General features: G+C 40.1%; 1 protein-coding gene across 11 annotated transcripts in view; it reads right to left on the bottom strand.

Moving 5' to 3' along the window:
* FHIT (fragile histidine triad diadenosine triphosphatase) overlaps positions 1-23988 on the bottom strand; it is a 1429687-nt gene that overhangs the window by 164525 nt on the left and 1241174 nt on the right. For all 11 annotated transcript variants that reach the window (XM_082727539.1, XM_082727542.1, XM_082727540.1 and 8 more), the window contains one exon: positions 20782-20850. In XM_082727539.1, coding sequence (XP_082583665.1) covers positions 20782-20850 — 69 coding nt within the window. The remainder of the gene's footprint in view (positions 1-20781; positions 20851-23988) is intronic.

Genomic DNA, 23988 nt, shown 5'->3' with positions numbered 1-23988 from the left:
ATTCAGGGCTCAATCCCAGGACCCTGGGACCATGACCCGAGCCAAAGGCAGAGGCTTTAACCCACTGAGCCACCCAGATGCCCCTAAATATGGAAGATTCTTCTTACAACTTGGTAATAAAATTACCTATGACCCAATTAAAATGGCTCAAAATAGACATTTCTCCCAAGAAGCTATGCAAATGGTTAATAAGCATGTGCAAAGATGCTCAGCATCATTAGCCATCCTGGATGAGAGACACCTCATACCCACAATGTGATAGCGTCTCTTACCCACTAGGATGACTATAACTAAAAATTTAGAAAATAACAAATATTGGTGAGGAAATAAAGAAATTGAAATTCTCATCCCCTCAAGCTGCTAGGGATGTAAAATGGTATTGATGCTTTAGGTTAAACATAGAGAGGCCATATGACCCAGCATCTCCACTCCTGAGTATATGCCCAAGGGAAATGAAAACATATGCCGACACAAACACTTGTACATGAGTATCAGCACTCATGGCAGCATTAGTTATAAGCATCCCTATTCATAAAAAAGTAAAAATCAACCCAAATGGCCATAATTGATGAATAAATAAGCAAAATTTGGTACAGTCATATAACAGAATATTATTTGGCAATAAAAAGAAATGGAGTACTGATTCATGCTACATGATGTATGAACCTTGAAAATGTGATGGTAAGTGGAAAGAGGTAGGTCATAAAGGACCACATAATGTACAATGTCCATTTATGTGAAATATTCGCAGTCAGCAAATAGATTACTAATTGCCAGGAGCTGGGGGAAGGGAGGAACGGGGAGTCACTGCCTTTGGTAATGGAGTTTCTTTTGGGGGTGATGTTCTGAAATTAAACAGTGATGACTGCATATTCTGTGAATGCACTTAAACCCATTTAATTGTACATTTTAATTGGTAAACTATATGATATTTTAATTGTATCTGAATAAACACTGTTGTTATAAAAATATGGGAAGTTTCTAACCTAGGGCCTGGCACACAGTAAGAGCAAAAAATGGTCACTATTACTATCATTAACTCCTCTGGACATGGTTTCTCCATTTTTAAACTGTAGTATATTATTAGGGAGTCTTTCAGCTTTGTTATTCTGAGAATCTAAGTGCTTAAGTATATATGTAATGAGATATAGAGAAGATTATTGTGGGCTGCAGTAGTCAGGAAGTACCTTTGAAGTTTAGACAGGGAAGGTGCTTGGGTGGCTCAGTTGGTTAAACAACTGCCTTTGGCTCAGGTCATGGTCTTGGAGTCCCAGGATCAAGTCCTGCATCAGGCTCCCTGCTCAGCAGAGAATCTGCTTCTCCCTCTGACCTTACCCCCTCTCATGCTCTCTCTCTTTTTTTCTCTCTCTCTCTCAAATAAATAAAATATTTTTAAAAAATAGTTTGGACAGGGCAATGGTTGAGGCAAGAGCTTTTAGAGTCATTGGAGGTAGCAGTCCAATAGCACAAAAGTAGAAATGATTTAGTCCCCTACTGGACCCATAAAGATGGCAGTTTGATTGAGCCAGTGCAAGAGACAGGTTGGATGAGGGGGCAAAGTTTGATTTCAAAGAATCTTGAAAGCATAGGCCAGGAAGTTTGGACTTGTCCAAACACTGGGAAGCCAGGATTTGAATTTAGGGAAAAGTAATCTGCCAGTTCATGTGGAATAAGTGGGAATGGCTGGAACAAAGTCCAAAAGGTACCAGCAGGTGAGGGTTTGAAGAAAGAGGAAAAGAATGAGGACAGGAAAGAAATGATACAAATAATTCTGCTTCATCATTATATTGGTGACAGAATTCAGAAGGAATATTCCCCAACAACTAATAAAATTAATAATAACGGCCACAAAATAATGATGAAATCTAGGGCAAATTTAACAGACCCCTAAATTGGGAATCAAGTATAAACCCATGTCATAAGATTCAAAAGTAGCTGGTAGGAAAAAGGAAAGTAGAAATAAATGGGAGGGAGGAAGAGAAAGAAACACATAGAAGATAATTTTGGTGTGATTTGGAGTTGCATTAAAATCTCTGACCCTGGTGCGCCTGGGTGGGGCAGTCAGTTAAGCATCTGACTCTAGATTTCAGCTCAAGGGTCATGATCTCAGGGTTGTGAGATCAAGCCCCATATCAGCCTCCCTGCTCAGCATGGAGTCTACTTAAGATTCTTTGTTCCTCTATCTTCCCCCCCCCCAACTCCTACTCACTCTCTCTCTTTCTCTCTAAAATAAACAATCAAATCTTAAGAAAAAGCAAAACAAAACCTTCCAGCCCAATCTTCAGAAAGAGATTGAAGAAAAATTAGTTGACAGAATTATGAGATTTCTTCTAATTTCACCCAAAATCAAGAGAGAGGTACACTGAAGACATGATTTGAAAGCTCTGAGAAAGCCCCCAGAAAACTTCTGGATAGGAGAATCCCAGGAATTCTGCCTACCCAAGAATAAGAATAACTATAAGAGGTGTTAGGCAGGAAAAGTTAATAGAACATGATGAACAACAGTATATAGGGGATAGACTTCAAGAATGAGCTGGAAATGAGGGGCGCCTGGTGGCTCCGCGGGTTAAAGTCTCTGCCTTCAGCTCAGGTCATGATCCTGGGATCATGGTCCTGGGATGGAGCCCTGGATTGGGCTCTCTGCTCAGCAGGGAGCCTGCTTCCTCTTCTCTCTCTGCCTGCCTCTCTGCCTACTTTTGATCTCTGTCAAATAAATAAATAAAATCTTAAAAAAAAAAAAAAAAAAGGAATGAGCTGGAAATGAACCAGATTTTCTAGCTGGGCTTGTCCAGAAGGCGGATGCCAACAGTATGAATGGCTAGAAGAGGGAGATATTTTATGGGAGAAGGGGACGCATTTTCTTTTGAGATGCATTAAGTTTGAGCAATGCATCAGCTGAATTCAAATGTCTGGATCAACCTGTCCTAGAGTCTCCCAAGGAGTACGCCTTTTGTGAATGCGTGCAGGATGAATGAGGCCACTGCATATAAAACGTTAACTGAAGTTGAAAAAATGAGAGCAGCTGTGAACAGATTTTCTTTTCAGAAAATCACCTTTTTCAACTACTTTGAAATCAACTGGCTCCATGATTCTTCAAAAATTTTGAATTTCAAACTATCTTTTTGATATTATAGAGCCACAGCCTGAGTCATCTAGCACTTAAAAAATAATCAGGTAGAGCATATTAGAGAATATAAAGACCGAATATGTAACTTCCTCCACTGACAGAAGGACAAACAAATTCCTATTTTTACAAATTATTTAAAGACTACTTAACACTTCAAAAAAATTTATGATTGGTAAATTTCAAGATAATTGTTTTCTGTACTTTGGTGTTACATAATCATCACACATCAGAAATCAAGTCAATTAACAAATAAAAGTGCAAGTCCTAATCTTTTGTGGAAAATTGTATGTCCTGTTTTTTAGAAAGCTACTACTTGACTCTGGGACTGGACTTTTAATTAAAGGAAATCTGAGAGAGTCAACCATCAGATGTGTGCAATTTGGGGCTCCCCGAAGAAGCTCACTGCCATAGGTCCAGTGAATATTTCCTTTTCAAAAGACCCTCTCCTCCACCTTCCATATTCTGACATTTGCTCTATGAGAGAATAACTCAACAGTCAAATCCTCTCACATAGAGACAGCTGGGTCTTGAGTGGACACAGTGAGCCTCAAATCCTTGATTATGTGTGACCATGTATATGCCTGTGTACATACATGCAGATGTGTGTATAAAACTTCTTGCACAAAATCATTTTTTCTAATTTACTGAATTTTTAAAAAGATTTCTTTTTTTAATTAAATTATTTATTTTAAAAAAAACAGTATTCATTATTTTTTACCACACCCAGTGCTCCATGTAATCTGTGCCCTCTATTATACCCACCACCTGGTACCCCAGCCTCCCACCACCCCCCCCGCCACTTCAAACCCCTCAGTTGTTTTTCAGAGGGGGAGGTGAATCATGAGAGACTATGGACTCTAAAAAGATTTCTTTTAAATGAATAAGAGAGAGTGAATGAACAAGTGGGAGGGAGGAGTAGGGGGAGACAGAAACTTAAGCAGACTCCACACTGCTTGATGCAGGGCTCAATCCCAAGAGCCTGAGATCATGACCAGAACCAAAACCAAGAGCTGAACACTCAATCGACTGAGTGACCCAGGGGCCCCTAATTTCCTAGATGTTGAGAACATTCTTCTCTACTTCAAGTTGGGTATTCTTAACCCAGGATTTAAAAAAAAAAATTGTAACATTAAATGTAAATCTTTAAGAAATGAAATCTTGCCATTTGCGACAACATGGATGGAACTAGAGCATATCATGCTTAGTGAAATAAGTCAAGCAGAGAAAGACAACTATCATGTGATCTCCCTGATATGAGGAAGTGGTGATACAACATGGGGGCTTAAATGGGTAGGAGAAGAATAAATGAAACAAGATGGAATTGGGAGGGAGACAAACCATAAGTGACTCTTAATCTCACAAAACAAACTGAGGGTTGCTGGGGGGAGGGGGTTTGGGAGAAGGGGGTGGGATTATGGACATTGGGGAGGGTATGTGCTTTGGTGAGTGCTGTGAAGTGTGTAAACCTGGTGATTCACAGACCTGTACCCCTGGGGATAAAAATATATGTTTATAAAAAAATATATAAATCTTTACAATGTCTGTGCAAATATTTAGAATTTATCCTAGCTAGGGAGTTTCCAGCTTTCAGCAGGACTCTCAAAGGGGTTGTACCCCAAATAGATCTAGAACCACAGCATCAACCATGAGAGTCTATGGACTCTGGGAAATAAACTGAGGGTTGTAGAGAGAAGGAGGAAGGGAGGATGGGTGAGCCCAGTGATGGGTATTAAGGAGGCATGTATTGCATGGAGCACTGGGTGCTATACGTAAACAATGAATCACGGAACACTACATCAAAAACTAATGATGTACTGCATGATGACTAACATAACATAATAATAATAATTTAAAAAGAGAAGCCCAGCATGGAGGATCCCTAAAAATTAAAGACAGGGAAAATTTATTTAGTGCATCTTCATGAGATGAAGAGCCAAATTCACAGTGCTTCTCAGGACTCAGTTCCTGGAGGCCCCAGTCAGTCAGTGGTGGAATCCTACTGTGTCTCAATTGTCTGCATGACCTCCCCTCCCTGTTATTTTTGTATCCAGCTAATTATTTCCTTAATATTTCCATAAAATAAAATTCCTAAAGTGATAGAATCAACCTTTTCATAGCCCTCCCTTTGTAAAGGGACTATTGTTGTCGCTTTGAAGACTGTAAATAGCATTCACCATGATATTTAATTTTAAGTTTGTGCCAACATTTAGTGGAAATATCTAAGTTTTGAAAATAGTAGGGAGCTCACATTCCATCTGGTGTGTTTTCATTTTATCTCCCCTTCTCGGTGAATTTTAAAAGTCAACTGCAGTGTCAATATCCTTTCTGCTATGCTAATGTGGCCTCCATGCAGAAATCAAAGGGAGGGAGTCCTCAGGGTAAGTGGTTCTTTCTCAATTGAACTAGTTAGTGCCATAGAATCACAAAGTATCAGAGCTGAACGTGTGCTTAGAGGTGACTGAGATGAGATGAATGCCTCTCAGTTTGAGGAAAGGGAAACTGAGCCCCAGACGCAGGGAAATGACCAAGGTCTCATTAGCAATAGAGCCAGGACGTGAACCTCTATGGAGAGAAGGAAGGTGGTCACTTCCCCGAACCTGTAATACCCTTCATCATAGTGGACTGCCCCATGGGACTCAGTGGTTTCTACTGTGTGGTTACTGTGGCTCATTTCTTATCCACATAAGGCAGGCTACTCTTTCAAAGTAATCACCGGTGTGCCATTTCCCTCTTGATCCTCTCTTCTGGCTAACTGGAAGTATAACTACTGCTAAGCACTAGTCTCCTGCACTCACCAACATGACTTCTAAGTGCAAAAGGCATGGCCCAGCGTGAGAGAGAAATGATTCGTGCAGGGATAAGGAGCCTGCATAGCTCTACCTGCCTATCCTTGGACTTGAAAAAAAGATTTTTCAAACTGGAGAAGAGACAGAACTTAAGAGAGAGAAAGCAACTGAGAGACAGAGAGACAGAATGAGAGAGAAAGCTCAGAAGCACAACCTAGGGCAACAGGCTCTTCCCTTGCCCTTCTTCCAAACCCCAGGCTGAATCCTGAGATTTGAAGATACATTAATTTGATATTTGTACTGTAACAGATTTCCACAAACTTGGTGGCTTTAAACAACATGGGTTTACTATCTTATAGTTCTGGAAGTCAGAGGTCCAAGGCAGCTCTCAACAGGCAAAAATCAAGAGGTCAGCAGGTCTGCATTCTTTTCTGGGAGGCCAAGGGGAAAAATTTGTTTTCTCGCCTTTTCCATCCTCTAGATACCGGCTGCATTCCTTGCTTCATGGCCCACTTTGACCTTTGAAGCCAGCGATGACCAATTGAGTCTTTCTCTGGCTGCATCACTTTGACACTGACTCTTCTGCCTCCCTTGTCTATGTGTAAGGACTCTTGTGATTATACTGGGTCTACTCAGGAAAATTCAGGATAATCTTCCTCTTTTAAAACCAGCTAGCAGCCACTTTAATTCTATCTACTACCTTAATTCTTTGCCACGTAACATGTTTACAGGTTCTGGAGATCAAGCCACGGACACCCTTAGGAGGCAGTCATTCTGCCTTCCACAAGTGACTTGCCGGAAACCTCCCCTTTGGGTTGGGACTCCAAGACAGAGTGTAGCTGCACTCTGCTCTTCTCATCATCAACTCTGGTAGCACATTTCTCTGCAAAGAAAATGATGAAGTGTTGTATCAACAACATGAGTGTCTACCAGGGAGTCCTAAGTCTCCTGCAGGAAGAAAAGAAGAACTTTCCTGTGCCCATGAGAAGAATGCTGAAAAGGTGGCAAAGGGCACAGAGTCAGTGCTCTTCATGTGCTGTATGCAGAGGCTTTTTCAGGACCATGGACACCTCAGGGAGGCAGGAAACCATGATCACCAACCCTCAGTGGACAACTGCCCTGCTTATGGGTATCGGCATGGACCAAGGATACACCCAAGGACCAGGAAAGGCAAATTACTTAGACACCAGACGCCAAAGAAATAACAGCCAAGAACTGCATAACCCCTGCCCTCCCCAAATGACATGTGGCTGACAGTGGTCCCAGAGAGCAGAATGCTGAACTGAGAGGCTGTAAACCAGAATAGGGCTGAATTATAGGTTTGAACTCACTGAGACAGTGCTGAATTTGCTGAGCAAAACCTGGCCCTGGGCTGATGAAATGGTCTGTTCTCAGGGCCACAAATTAAATCCAAATTTGGGATTAAAGTGTATTTCATTCTCGTATAGTCAAGTTGGTAACTGTGAAATTAATTATGGCCCACTCACGGACCTCAGAAATGGTAGGAGATGACTTGGTGATGGAGAAGAAACCTGAGACAAGACAAAGTGACTAGGGAGCAGGAGGCTTTGGAGCATTATATCTAATGTATCCTTTCCTGCAACTCTCTGGGTGGGAACTCAGGGAAATGTGATCCTAAATAGTATTTTTTACTAACAAAGGCCCTTTCTCTGGGTATTGCTGCTCAAGTGATCAGTCACATACGAGTATCTCTCATGAAGGATTCACCAAAATTTAAGTCTCTTTCACCAGCCAGCCCCCCATAACTGTTGGTCTTTGTCAATGAGTCTAAAAGAACACAAAGTCTGCTTATAAAAAAACTACACCTAATATTTTATTTAAGTTACAGAATTTTGAATGTTCACTATATAAAGTTTGGGAAAAATGCCAAAGGGTATGAAGAAAGAAACGGAACAGACCTACGATTCTGTTACCCAGCCACAATACCTTTTAATTACCAGAAGTATATGTTTCTATTCTATTCTTGATTTACATGCCACTATTTTCATTCAATATTATAATCTCAATGTTTTACATCATCAAAATTATTTTAAAGCACTCATCCACATATGTGAATACATACAATTAAAATATATCCCTCTATTATTTGACATTTAAATTATTTCCCAGGCATGAATTTTCTAAAATGAAATAGGTCAGTTATACAAGTTTTATAGACACATACTCTGAGGTAATTTGGAAACTATGATACAGATAACAGTATTTTTGAGCCTACAGTGGAATAAGAGAGAAATATCTATTATTTTCTTGGCAGGGTATTGACACAATTCCATAATATGAAGGTGCATGAGGATTATTCTATCTTGGATTGACTTATCTAAGAGAGTGCTGGTGGGGCTCTCAGGTCTCAGGATCCAATTTTCAAACTAATTACATGTAGATTCCAGAAATGAGTACAAGGTCCAGAGCTGGGCTTTGTGATTGGATTCTGGAGTTAACAACAAAGTCCCACATACCTCTAGACTAAGGTCTGATATTCCAGCTTCAAAATCCTGCTATTTTCCCAACAGGTTTTGTTAGTTTATAAAATACTTTGTCATCTCTGGGAAGGGAACAATGTGAATTACTTTGTTACAATGAAGATTCAGTTTCTTTCCTGAGGAGAGATTTTGACAGGAAGGAAGGTAGTACCCCCAAAACTAACAGAGGAATTTGCAGCTGATAAAGAAAAGCCACAGAGCTGAGAAATGAGAGAGCTAGTCTCTGAATTCAGAGGGTCAGGGGAGTAGCAGATTCAGTTCAGCAAACATTTTTCAAGAACCTACTCCATCAGGTAGCGGGATTTATCGGGTGTGAAGAAGTAGGAAAGACAAAGGTGATTAAAACACTTCTGGGAGTTCACAGAGGCAATGGAGTGAAAGAGAACTGAGCAGTATGAATCCTCTGCCTGTTTTACTCTCTATGTGTGTGTATGTGTGTGTGACCTTGAAAATGTTACTAGGTTTCTCTGTGCCTCAGTTTTCCTATTCTAGAAAGTAAATGTACTCACTGCCCTATCCTGTACTTTATTGGATGCAAGACCTCATCAGCATGCTGAAGTCATAACCACACCATAATTCCCCTCTGTATTTGAGAATATCATCCCTAACTTTTTCCTTAATAAGTTGAATGCAGCTATATACTGGATCACTAATACATAAAATCCCCCAAGCTCCTCATGCTCTTGATTTCGAGATGAGACCTGAACAAAGAAACTACACCAGTGCCCCAGGGAAGGAAGGTAAATGGTAGACCCATCATGTGGATGGAAAACGGCTTAAGAAAACAAGTATGGTTGCTTATTTCAGATAGCTAAAAGTAAAGTCAGCTTCAGTCTTCGTAACAACTAATGTGGCCAAGATTACTGAAGAACCTAGTTGAAGGTTCATACATGGATCTGACCCAACTGTGCACATTCCTCTTCAAAATCTCTGAAGAGTTATCTAAAAAGAACCAAAATTCTTTTAAAGGAAAAAGATGGTGCAGAAACAAGGTTTCATTTCAGGGAAAAGGGAATATTCTATAAGTTCCTTAGTTACAGTTAATATAAGAAGGATTTCCAACAGGTACTGGTACAGCTGGCCTAGAAGATATTTATGGTCCACCGAGAGTTGTAAGCCAGGACTGTTTCTTTTTGAGGAAGAAAAAGGCAGCAATTTCCTTTTAAATATTTTAGTTTGTTATCATGCCATGAATACACTATAAAGCATGCAAAAGTATTTAAGAGGTTCAGTGCACAAAACCAGATCAGAAAGGATGACCTTGGGAATTGTAGAAGCTTGGCTAGAGTGTGTTGATGACTTCCTTGTGTTTAAAAAACAAAAACAAAAACAAAAACTATAAAAAGGAGTTATAATAAAGTATCTAGCTGGGGACTAGTGGGTCATATGTGAAAAGCAGAGAACATATCTAACTTTGGAAAATGCCAATTTCCTACACTCTAAGTTTTATGTGCTTAATTAGAGGTGGTGTGTCCAGGACCTATGGGTTTCTTGGAAATCTAGGATATGTGGGCGTGAGCGAATGTCTCTAAGGCCAAACAGAGACCTTGAAACTATCTGAGATTTAGCACTGGAGGTCATATTATCTCGAGAAATCACTCATCTCACTATCTTTGGGTTTTCCATAAAAATGAAGGATTATATTTGCCTCAGACCAAAGGTTTTGTAGTCAGATGGACTGTGGTATAGACAAGTTTTGTCATGAACTAGTTATAATGTCTTGAGACAAACACACCCTTGCTGGGAGGTGTAGCTTCAGCTGAATGGTATTAATGATATTGACCTCACAAGGTTTAAGAAAATTTAAGAAATGTATGTACAGAACCTAACACAGAGTCCAGCCCATTGTGGACTCTCAGTAAATGACAATAATATTTTTATTCTATTAGTAGTTTTCATTAGTTTTCTCTCTAGGAAACAAAATTAAGAACTGTTTATTACTACTCACCTATTATTTAATCCCAGTAGCAAATCTCCCCTGTCCCTCATTTCAAATACTGGAAACATAAAAAATAATGAGATTCAAATAGCAAGTTCAACACTAAAGAAGTAATAAACCACCGTATTGAGCCAGTGCACAGAATTTAGACCTACGTAGGTTTAGGAACCTATTCTAGATTTTCTTGATTAGAAAGAAAATCTGGCATCTCTCAATTTGGCTCCTATAAATCAGGGGGTCATAACAATCTCTGAAAGAGCTGCTTGCCAGTAAGGTAAAGCAATCTGAAAGTCTTGGAATAAAATTATAAATCAAAATTTCTTCTTTCCAGAAGAGATTCTGTCAATGGAAATGTTTGCAGGTCTGGACAGTGTGGGCTACACACTTGTGGTGACTTAAAAGTTTAAAGTGGTCACAAATTATTGAGCTGCTGTTTCTCTGAAGTTTGTTGGCCCAAGACGGGCATGATAATCGTAATGACACTGTACCTTTACAATCTCGCCTTGATGGGTCTCTTGGATTTGGAATACCTCCTGGGTCTCCAGAGAAGGGGTCCTCTGGACAGTCACCTAGTTCAGCTTCCAACTTCTCACTCGTCCCCACTAACTCTTTATAATACTCTCTGATAATAATATGGTAGTAATAATAGTGTTAATAATTACACAAATAACAGCTAACATTTATTAAGCATTAACACTGCATCAGGCATTGTTCAAGGGCTTTATATGCAGTAATTTATTTTACTCTTCCAGCAGTCCCATCATAATCCCCATTTTACATATGAGGAAACTGAGGCATGAAACAACCAGTCTGGATCTGGAGGCCCAACCTTAAGTCCTGATATTGCCATAAAAGTACATTTAATGGCTGGGGGCAGGGGGGGCAGCTGGCTCAGCTGGCTCAGTCGGTAGAGCATGTGACTCCTGATCTTGGATTCATGAGTTCAGGCCCCACTTTGGGTGGAGATTACTGAAATAAATAAAACTTTTTTTTTTTTTTAAATATTTTTATTTATTTGACAGACGGAGATCATAAATAGGCAGAGAAGCAGGCATAGAGAGAGGAGGAACCAGGATCCCTGCTGAGCAGAGAGCCCGATGTGGGCTCTGGGATTCTGGGATCATGACCTGAGCAGAAGGCAGAGGCCTCAACCCACTGACCTACCCAGGTGCCCCTAAAACTTTTTTAAAAAGTACACTTAATGGGCTTCTTTTCAAAACTGGAAGAAAGATTGGCCACCTGAATAATGATTGATTATGCTACTCATAGAGAAGCAATGGTCCAAAGAAACAATGATCAAAACAGTGGCTCCTCTATCTTCCAAAATTCATGGATTATCTTGTCAACCCCTGGTGAAATTAGTAGAAGAAAGATAAATTAGAAGAAAAATGAAAATAGACTGTGTAGAGGAATCCAACTGGTCATCTCCGAGGTCATTTCATTGTTACACGTACATAAAGCATTTGATTAAGGATGATAGGCCCTAACTCAACTTTTTGATGACATATATCTTGTGTTATCTTATGGTTTTAAGGACCAGGAAAAATAAATTATTATCATCTGGATATGGAAAGGTGGGGTGAAAAAAGTAAGAGGTTTTGCATTAAAATTACACTTTATGAAAACTAATGTAGTTGTTTGGATTTAATCAAGCCTGAAATTGTACTTTCCAATTTGTTAGCCACTAGCCATATGTAGCTAGTCTAAATTGAGATGTGTTTGAAATATGAAATACATATTGAATTTCAAGGACTTATACAAAAAGAGGATGCAAATATCTCATTAATAATGCTTTGTATTGGGGCACCTGGGTGGCTTAGTTGGTTAAGCATCCAACTCTTGGTTCTGGCTCAGGTCATGATCTCAACTGTGATCCTTGATTGTGAGATAGAGCCCTGAGTTAGACTCCAGGCCCAGCATGCTTAAAATTCTCTCTCTCTCCTACTCTCTCTCTCTTAAAAAAATATATTTTGTATCAATTACATGATTAAATGATAACCTTTTGGTTATACTGGGTTAAAAAAGATATCACTAAATTATTTTCACCGATTTCTTTTCACTTGTTTTAATGTGGCTATTGAAACATTTTTAAATTCATGTGTAACTCACATTAAATTCTGTTTTGCAATGCTGCTCTAACACACAGTATGGGAAGTACAGAACAGAACATTGTGAGAGATATCACCTGACAGAGACATCAGTATAGTCATATTGTGGGTGACATTAGTATAGCCATACTGTGGGCACCTGAGCTAGGATTCCAAAGACCAGGCTATGTTTCTTGAGCCCTAAATACCTTTTCTGAAGCAGGTAACTTGGAGATCTACTCTTCTCCACTGGCATGTAACACAAGATAGATCCAAAGAATAGGTCCTGCTCAAAGCTAATGGGTAATAAGACTTATTCATAAAGACTATTTTAATTAGGTATATCATTCTTTTATCCAAAAAATTTGGCAGTTGATAATTGAAAAGCAAAAAGAAAAAAAAAAATCAAGTGCTTTGCGGCTTAAAAATTTTATTCATCTTTATTCTTTCTTTCACCCTTAATTCTTGCTTATTTGGCTTTTCGTCCTTAAAACAGAGATCAAGTCAAATGTTTAGGGAATTTTTTCTTTGAGGTCATTATAATTTTTTTTAAGTAGGCTCCATGCTAAGCATGGAGCCCAGCATTGGGCTTGAACTCATGACTGTGAGATCAAGACCAGAGCTGAGATGAAGAGTTGGACTCCTTAATGAGCCATCCCAGGAGCCCTAAGGCCATTATAATTTATATTGACAGAAAAGTGTCAATGCTTAATCATATTTCTTTCCTTCTTGCTGTACTTATCCACTTCTGCACATATTTTTTTTCTTCCAGTAATCCCTATTCTCTCAAAACTCTCAAGCAAAATAGATTTAGAAAAAATTCTTATGTGTGATATTGATAGTTTTTTTTTAGCGGGTCACAGGCTCCTAAGTTACTGAATATTTTTCAACACTCTTATGAAGTGACTGTTATAGTTTGTCAAGAGCCTTGAATATAAACTTAATTTTAAAATGGAAAAATACACAAATGGTCCAATCTCTATTTACTGATGTTAGTTGACGTTTGATTGCAGTAGTCACTGTATTACTAAAAATACAACTGCGACAGAAAGATCTCAGCAACGAAGACTTCTTAAAGCATCTTATCTAGCGTGATTTTATTGATTTCTGCTGGGATAGGTCTGTTTGGAGACAGGATTCACTGGGGAAGGCAGAAAAGACTCTGGGCAATAAAGCTGTATTCAGAAAACATGGAATGGTCTTACTTTGGTATGATGGATAGAATGACATTTGACTAACTTTTTGCTGCTTATTGTTTATTAATATGCAATTAAACACATTCAAATGAGAGAGGAGAGCAGTTCTGACAAGACTGGTATACTGTGGAGGTTGTCAAGGCCTATTTCAAGAAAAATCATAGTGGTGTCATCCTTTGCCTTGAGGTACATCCTCAAGGACAGATACCTGTCCTTCTCATCACCAGCCACTCTTCTGCCTTCCTTCAGTGTTTTTCCTTTTGTATCCAGTGACTACAGGATTATCCCTGGAGGTCCCCAGCCCACCATTATAACACTGCATGCTTCTCAACATTTCCTATGTGTAGAGTCAAAAGTAACTAACATGACTTGTATACTCCCTGAATTCTTATTTCTACTAGGAAAAAATGGGCAGAAATAATTTTTAACCAGGTAAATGCTTCTTTGCTAACCTTGTGTTCCTCTCTCCAAGGGACAGAGACATCTGAGTAATAATCTGAGCTAGGAAAGGGTAAACCAGATGTCTACCCAATTCTCTTATACTTAAAACAGATAAGCAAAGAATATTCAGAGATCCACACAGGGAGAATTTGATGTCAAAGATAATTAAATTACCACTAACTATATATTTTTTATTGGTTATACAATATCCAGATTTTTGAGGTAGAAGTTCTCATAACATTATAACTTTGTATGGTGACAGATGATAATTACACTTCCTATGGCAAGCATCTCATAATGTATATGATTTTCAAGTTGCTAGGTTATACACCTAAAATTAATGTAATATTATATGTTAACTATGCTGCAATTAAAATTCTTTTAAGAAAAATTTGAAAGTTCTCATGAATTTAGAAGAACCCACAGTTTCTGTTTTATTATTTTTAAGCTTTTTTAAAAATTAATTTTGTGTCTGCATGTGTTCCAAAATTCATTGTTTGTGCACCTCACCCAGTGCTCCATGCAATATGTGTCCTCTTTAATATCCACCGTCAGGCTCACCCAACCCCGAACCTCCTCCCCTCCAAAACCCTGAGTTTGTTTCTCAGAGTCCACAGTCTCTCATGGTTTGTCTCCCCCTCCAATTTCCCCCAACTCCCTTCTCCTCCCCATTTCCCAATGTCCTCCATGTTAGTTTCTGTTTTATTCTTAACAAGAGGTAACCAAGTTTTCATTCCAAAATTCTCAAACAGTAAAAAATGCATTACTCAGTATGAAGATATCATTGAACTCAAAAGGGGGGGAAGAAGCTAATTAACTGTCTCATTGAAACATTCCTTCCCTTTTGGAGTCAACTGGGGACCCATGGACTTTGAGCCCATTGTCAAATGGTGTGTGAAAGAGATCCAAGTTCAACAATAAATATTATCAGCAATATAATAGTTTTCTCCAGCCCTCAGGGCCAAATGACCTGCATTTTAGCAAATTGATTTTGTTCATGCATTGTGTTAAGCCAAGCAATTGTTTCCCATGACATGCTTGAACCCACAGTTGCTCTGTCTATGAAATTCATGGTTGAATTGTCCAATTGCTGATTGCTATTCCCATTTGCTTTAATAATAGTCACTTCCTTCGTCAGTAATGGGTTTTATATACAGTGCACAATCACAACCATTCAATGTCACCCATAAACATTTGATGAATTGTCTAATACAGTTATGAGACTTGCTTATTTGGGACACACAGCTAGGTTAAGCCTTACTGAGTTAATGAGATGATGTACCATGGCATTAGGCAATGGGTGTTTCCCTCCCCCACATTAGCTGTATGTTCTCTTTTAACCAAGGACCCATTTATGTCATTATCATAATCTTCATCAACTTGTCAAGATAATGGAGGGCCCACTGAGTTCAGAGAAGGCCTCACATAATTCATGGAAGTTTAAAGAGCATGGATATAGAAAGGGTTTGAGAACAATGGACAAATAAGATCTTCATGGAAAACATTACCAAAAGGACTTTATAAGAGATTTTTCCTTGAAAAGGGTGGAGTGTGAACTCATTTTTGAGAGAGAAAAAGGAGACTCATTCTCTGATATGAGGAAGATAAATTAGTGATCAAAATGCACAAAGACACATACAGGACAGAAAGCTCGAGGAAGAGCTAATAAAGATAACACCAGATAGGACAATCCAGATTGAAATGAAAGGAAGAGAATTCTGGAGGCTGCTTTCAGCAAATCCCCCATCTGTATTTGTTGCAGACATGTGAGTCTAGATTTTGGGGGAGGCAAATGACTTATCAATGTTGACACGTGCCTCCCAGACTTCCTTAGCCATCAGACAAGGTTTATAATTACTTTGCTGTCCTTCTGACATGCGGCAATCTGGAACTGTGTGCACACGGATTTCTGACCAGCAGATTCTGTTCCATAAATTCTCCATTAAATTAGCCTCAGATGGCTGACATCACCATGTCAGAATCTCACCCAATGTAGGTCCAAGTTAATAAATTGACCCCCTGAAAAGCAAGATGTTCTCTCCCTTTAAATTATGTTAGGACTAGTAGAGAATGTCAAGTTCTTCTAGTTCAATGCCTCATTCCCTCATGTACTCATTCATTCAACAAATATTTCTTGGAGACCTCCTCTGCCCGATTAGGTCCCTATTCCCAAGACTCTACAGCATAGTGGGAACACAGGCACTGATTACTAAGCTAAAAAATTATTTCAAGCGTGGTCAGTATTAAGAAGGAAATAAATATAGTAATATGATAGAATTATTGTGGAGAAGATAAGAGATTAGTTATCTCAGATGGGCTGGGGGAATCCATGAAAAGAACCCTTCAAGGAGCTGATATTTGAGCTGAGATGTGGATGAAGACAGGAAGCCAGTGGAGGTTACAAGAAAAGGAAACATGAGTGCCAAGGCCCTGAGGTGGGAACAAGAATTATGTACTTGACAAAAGCAAGCAGTGAGGGAGAATGAAATGAACAAGAACTGGAGAGGTAGGCAGGGTATACTGAAGTTAAAGAACTTACCTAGGGCCATAGTGCTATATGTGAGGAACCAAGGAGGTAAAATGGAAGTTACAGGGAAGTGACATACACAGTAGAGGAGACAGACAATCCTGTGGAGTGGTGACATTTGATAGGTAAAGAGAAAAGGTGCAGTCCATGAAATAGAGATCTCAAACTCAAATGGCTTCAGTGGCCAGATGGGTATCATAAACATATGAGGCAAGCGTTGCTAAGAGACAGGGAATTGGGGGAATCTAGAAGGAGTGCTCCCATCAGCATAAAGAATGCTGTCCCTCATCACTCCATCATTTCTGATTAAGATCACTCAGTCTAATGCACATTATGTCTTGTACCAATAATGCCAAAGAATGAATAAGATGCCCATTCAAAGTCATTAAAAAATATTTTGCAGGAAAAATAAAATACATATGAGGAGGCAAGCAGAGCCTGTAGGCCATCCCTATGCAACAGTGAACTGGAGGAAAAGGAAGCAGGTTGAGAATGAGAAAAATCAATAGATCATGGTCACCCATACCTCAGAGGAGAACTACACTTATATTTCTATGAGCTACATAAAAAATTTTGTCCTATTAGGCAGCAACCCAAATGCTATTATTCTGATGACAACTACAGCAACAGCTCACACTAGTTGTTACAGAACTTGCCTAACCAAAAAATAAAGGGAATGATCCAATGGGCCAGATTGGTAAAGAGTGGAATCATAGAACCAAGAGGTCCCTCCAAGGACTGGATGTGGAAGTCCTCCTGAGGAATCATGGCCATCCACTCTGTGCCTGCATGGACCTGGGAAAAGGAAGCCCTCACATACCCCCAATCTCTCTCTCTCTCTCTCACACACACACACACACACACACACGGCACTGTAAGTGTTTAGCAAGTTCTGTCAATTTGATCTATTATTATATGGAGCTGATATCTGGCTCGTTTTAGCCCCCAAACCCCAGATTTCTACCCCCTTCCCATCAAAGACACACAGATCATTTAATACTTTTCCCACCTACTGGCAAATATTTAGAAATAATGACTCTGTCACTGCCTTCCCCCTGCAAGTCCACCCTTCTCCAGACAAAATATCTCCACCTTCCACTACTCCCCAGATCAACATGTCCAGACTCTGCCATCCCAATCATCTTTCTGTGAACCTTCTCCAGTTTGTCACTCTCTCTCCTCAAACAGGGCCCAGGGAGAACCCCACATTCTTAGCCAATTTATAATCTGACACTCCTTTACACATCATTTTCTGTTTCCACAGTAGAAGGAACACAATTGCTTTTTATGGAGCCCCCTCTCCTGTTGTCCCCGTTCCCACTCCCCACCCTCCAAGCAAGTCTGTTTGCTGTATTTCATGGACAGATACATAATCTAGAAGGAGTGCTCCCATCAGCATAAAGAATGCTGTCCCTCATCACTCCATCATTTCTGATTAAGATCACTCAGTCTAATGCACATTATGTCTTGTCCCAATAATGCCTGTGCAATGCTTCATGTTTCTTGTGCCACTTTCTAGACATTATCTTATTACGTGCTGAAACTGGAAAAGTATATTTTTGCACAAAGAGGAAGATGAATCTGAGAATGAGTAATGAAAGGCAGAGGGAAAATTGGAAATCTGACCCCTGAAAAGAGTGTTGAATGGAAGCATCCAATGTCCTGGCTTTGAATATAAATTCTGCCTTTACCCACCAACTGCTAGTCCTTTGAAAAACAAAATTAATGATCATAATAAGAATAGAACCACTACCTATTAATAAATGCCTAGTAGGTACCAATCCCCACAACGAGCTTTTTAGGTACAGTATATCATATGTTTCGTACAACGAGCTTTTGAAGGGTGTTATCTCCATTTTTAAAGATAAAACACAGAGCTTTAATGCCTTGCCCTATGTTACAAAATTAGCAGGTAGCACTTGAATTTAAACCTAATTCTGAAGTTCAATCCCTTCATAGTTTTATACCACAATCTCCCTTAGTGGGTATTGTCTATACTGCAAGACTTAACAGTTAATTGAAAAAAAAAATAGAACTCTTACAGTAATTCCATCTCCTGAGATGCTTCTCCAAATAGGTTGAAGCAGGAACATGTGTTGCCTCATCTATGGGGCTAGAGATGCTGTGAGAGCACGCACATAAGGGCAAAAGAGTAAGGGAGGGGAGAAAGGACACATGCCACCCTCAGCATTGGACTTCGTGTCTCAGACTGGGCTGAAATGTAGCCTCATGGCTCCTGTCACAAGTGCATTTAGAATATAAATAAGATTTCAAGGTGACAGTTCAGCCTAAGAAAACAGTGTTTTCAAGCACTTTTAATAACACTTTAGCAATATTCACTTGTATATAAATCATGTGCTAATTTATTCATTAAAATAGCCTGTACTTGGCAACATTTTATTAACCTTAGTTTATGTTAATAAGATCAGTACTCATATTTTTTTAAAAAACGCATCTCTTTATAATTACTCCATAGTTCTGATTTTCTTCCAGCTTGAACTAAGCCCTTACTAACTCCAAGTCACATTCCACATCTAACGAAAGCAAGTTCAAATTATAATATTATAGGATAGAACTTTCAGAAAGTAGAGATTTGTGAGACTATTCCCAAATCTAGCCATAATCAGAATCTCCTGGGCACTTTCTTATGCTCCCATACTTACTGATTCCAATGTGCCCCCACAATCTGCTGGGTCAGAATGTCTAGAGATGGGATCTTTGGGGAGTGGAGATTTGTAGCAATTGGTCCAAAAGCCAGTACTTAGGAATTTAGGAACCAAAAGCCAGTACTCTAGTTACTGGTGTGACGAGAAGATTTCCACTCGGCACAGGCCTATTACAGCTCACAGGAGGCACAACATAGTGAGGGCTGTCCCAAAAGCATGATCACCAGTCACCTCTGAGGAACCAGTGAGTCCCAGAAAAATTAATTGTAAGTCTCGTTATTAACTGATGACCTCTCATTCTTTATTTTAGGGTCTTGGTAGCCATTTCAATATCCAATTACTGCAAAGAAACACTACAAATACAAAAAAAGACACACTAATACAAAAAAAAGACATACTAATACACACTAATACAAGTAGCCATTTCAATATCCAATTACTGCAAAGAAACACTACAAATACAAAAAAAGACACACTAATACACTAATAAAAAAAAAAAACCTACAAATATAAAACCAGGTGGAGATAATCACAGGGGTAGGGCCACACGATGAACAACCAAAATTTTTTTTTTTAAAATGTACTTGAAGCACTGTTCTCCAGTGGTTAGAAGAGTAGTGTCAAAAAGATGGCAGGACTGGTACCCCTTTCCTATCTGACACCTGTGGTAGACACAGCTAATCAATCATAGCATTTGTCTTTATTTCATCCAGAAACAGCCTCAAAACCCTTTCCAGGCAAGCACTGGGGGCACCTCTGCCATCTGATCATTTGGGGGAACATATGTGCCCTTCCCTGGCTAGAATAAGTAGTTAAATTGAATCATCCATCTAGGATTTTACACCAGCATATCCATTACAGGTTATTTACCCCACATGGTGCAAACAGACCCCCAAAGTTCCCCAGGTAGAGGACCGTAGGAGCAGATCGCCTTTCTATTTTGTCTCTATAAGTGGTTTCACATTTATATTTTTGAATGGAAATATCCAGAAATCAGTTCGCTGTTCAAATGTTTATGATACATGGGCAGCACTCCTATCATTCAAGCCAACTAGGTTCTGTGGATGATAATTCAAAGTTCCACTTTGAATAAATGTTATTAGGGGAGAGAAGCTGAGTTAAAATTAAATGGAGCATTTGACTAGAAAAATAATCTATGAGTTGGCTTGATTTTCATTGGTCAGCAGCACTATAGATTTTCTCCTGTGGAGACTCTGGGCTGTATCTCCACACAATCTTTAGTGTCCTTGGAAATGAGAGGGAGGAAATCACAAGGACACTTGGTTTCTGCCACATTTCATTTGGAAAAAAAAAATCATTATAATTCATTTGTCTTTGGTTCCTGTCATGGACATTCTTGGCTCCTTGGCTTCTCCTGCCACTTCCAAAGTCATATTGGGCAGAATCCCACATAAGCCCATAGATTCAGGTGATACCTGGTTCATCAGCTTGATTTCCTCACACCGACAGCCCCTGTGATCACGCAATAAGATCAGAGAGAAGAGACCCACCTCATCATAGATGCTGTCATTCCTTTGAAAGTCTCCAGCCTTCCTCGGAAGAATGTGGACGTGAACATGCTGAAAATGAATGAGAGAGGAAAAAAAATGAAATGTGATTATCTCCCCATATATTTCTAGACTTGACAGTGATGCTCCCATGAAGCCCAATTACTTCACATTGGTTCCTGCTAGATTATATTTCAGAGGAGGAGGATGTTCACCTTCAGTAACTGTATCTGAAATCCATGGAGAATAGAGAGGCCTAAAACAAGAGAGAACGATGTGGTGGCATGGATGAGAATTGGAGTGAAATGCCAGAACATTTTAGGGGGTCTGTGGAATTATTCATCGCTGTCAGTCTTGGCTATAGTTAGCCAGTGCTGTGAAGTGACAGGTGACCACAGTGACTCTGAAAGTGACAAGAAATGAGACTTGGCCAAGGGAGAATTGTGTGGGAGCAAATAAGTGACGGTAGCGAAGGGTGTGGGCCAAGTTACAGAATTAAGGTTTTTCCAGCAAAATTCATTTAAAAGTAATACAAATAGTTCTCCTTTATTAAACGTTGACTTATTGTGATAAGAAAGATCTACGCTTAGCACTGATCTCATATACTGCTCTGAATAATCCCATGAGGCAACTTCTACTCTGAGAACCCCTTTACATGTAAGGAAATCGACCCTCAGAAGTGGTCAAGGCCCCGCAAGAGGTGCAGTGTCTATGCAGGAACCCAGGGCTTGTGGCTCTTGTCCCCACACTCTTCATGAGCATCGACGCTCCTTCAATGAGTTCCATCTATTAAACAGCCTGTGTCTCCAGTCTATGAAAGCACCCAGGTAATAGACAGAGCTATGCTATTATGCAGAGATCGTGAATCAAGGCACATCGCATATCTAATTCAGTATATTCTTCAAGGCTAAACTGCCATTTGAAAGTTTTACTTTCCAAATGGCCTCTATTGTACCGCAGCTCAAGTTAAACCTCATTCCTGCCCTTGAGCTATGTTCCTGCGTTTATTACAAACCGTGGGGAGGAATGTGAAAATGAAAAGCCTAAATGTAGAGAGGCAGACAAAGAATCAAACTTAGTCCCTGATCACACCCACCCCTTCTTGATTACGGAGATCAGCCTCTGAGCTTCCAAAGGGCCTCTGGAGAATGTGAGATTAAGTGTCCCTGTGGCTTCGCTGCACAAGAAAGGGAAAAATGATATGCTATTAAAGCAGAGGTAGGGACAAGGCGGTCCAAGGTGAATGAAGGCAGAGAAGCTTCCCATCAGCCCCTGAGTGCACAGCCCCCAAAGAAGGACATGTTTTTGCCAGAATATTCTCCAGTCGATGAAGGCAGTCACGGATTGCTCAGTAACTGGGACAAATGTATACTTAAGTTACAAAGACTGCATGAGTGTAGGGAGACAAGGGGAACAAATAAATGGGGAACACATAAATTTGCAAACTGCCCGTGGACCAAAGCCTTAGGAGAAAGCAATGGAGGATGCGCTTGGGCTGGATATTCTGAAAGACACAGGCTGGGTGACTTCAAGGTGAGACCAGAAAAATGTCACAGTTCAAGGCAAGAGCCCACCTGGGAAGGAGGCTTCCCTCAACCCTTGCTTCCCACACCTGAAGCTCTCCTTCCCTCTCTCATTCTTTCCCTTTTCCTTTCTTCCTTTTATCCTTCCTACCTTTCTACCCTGCTTCCTGCTTTTCTTCCTTTCTTCTCTCCACCCACCCACCCACCCACCATCTTCCTTGTACGTGGAATAATCAGATATTCCACACCAGGGCTCCGCTGTCCAACTGCCTGCTGTCAACCCTAACCAACCACTTACTGTCCATGGCCCCTGCCTCAGAAGGGCCTGGATCTCTGTATCCGCAGCTGCAGCAGGAATGGGAACAGTGTCTACCCTACATGGTCATTAAGAGGATTCAAATCCGCTAAGTCTGGGGGAGCCTGAGTGGCTCAGTGGGTTAAGGTCTCTGCCTTCAGCTCGGGTCATGATCCCAGGGTTCTGGGATCGAGCCCCACATTGGGCTCTCTGCTCAGCGCAGAGCCTGCTTCCCTTCCTTTCTCTCTGCCTGCCTCTCTGACTACTTGTGATCTCTGTCTGTCAAATAAATAAATAAAATCTACAAAACAAAACAAAACAAAACAAAACAAAATCCGCTAAGTCTGTGCAAAGCATCATCAGCACTCAATACACATAGCTACAGCACTATTATCTTATTTTCTTTTTTTATTATCATTTTTTTCCCCTTCAGACCAAGTAGAGATCACCTCCAGGGACTGGATCGCATGCTAGTAAGGGAGAGATTTAAGAAGCTCCGGGAGTGGGGGTACAGTTCTAGTTTGCGGCTGCAGCTTCTTTCTATTGCTTTGACTGGTAGTTCTCAAAGTTGAGCATGCATCTGCGCTTGGTGAGACACAGACCTCCGGGGCCCCCAAAATGTGCATTTCAAGCAAACTCCCAGGTGGTGACAATGTCCTCTGTTTAGGCTATCCATCTGGTTCCTGAGCTCTTTCCTGCCAAAAGTGACCAGAGGCACCAGGGTCACTCACTGTTTTGTCTGTTCTACTGGGTTATGGAAGACCTCCTATTACTAAAAGCTCCCTGGCTTCCTGCACTCTGGTCACCCTCTGTGCCTTATCCTTAAGGATAGGCTTGTTGTGGTGCACTAATGAAACAGTCCCGGCTATGGACTTAATATTATATTAGGGGAACCTCCAGAGTCCAGGCCCATCCTATGTCTCCTTTTCTTTACCTTGTCTGCCTTGGTTTAGTATTCAGGGCTATCTCTATAAGCTCTGTTATCACCCAGTCCTGGAAATGTCATTCCTGATCATTGGTAGCCACTAAGATTTACTGTGACACTGATGACAACAAACAGCTCACCATATAGGTGATTCTCCCCAAGGGCACAGACCTCAGCCCTGCCTGATATCTTGATATAAATTCTTATGTGACAGACTGATCATGAGATCCTGACAACACACTGGACTTCTCAGAGAAAGGAAATCATGATAAAGCCAGCTCACAACTTCAATATTGTGAACAAATACCATTACCATGGCCTTTCAATAGAATGGTATTCCAGCAAAACAAAACAAACAAAGCACTATGAATGGCACACATGGCGGTATTTGGACATAACTTGTCCTTAGTGAATACATATGGAGCCTTGGTGATCACCACTTACCTTTCTAAGTGGTAGCAAAACTT

This window comes from Mustela nivalis (genome assembly GCF_964662115.1).
Source record: "Mustela nivalis genome assembly, chromosome: 1".
Taxonomy (NCBI): domain Eukaryota; kingdom Metazoa; phylum Chordata; class Mammalia; order Carnivora; family Mustelidae; genus Mustela; species Mustela nivalis.
Note: the sequence above shows the minus strand (reverse complement) of the source record. Positions and strands in the feature narration are given on the sequence as shown.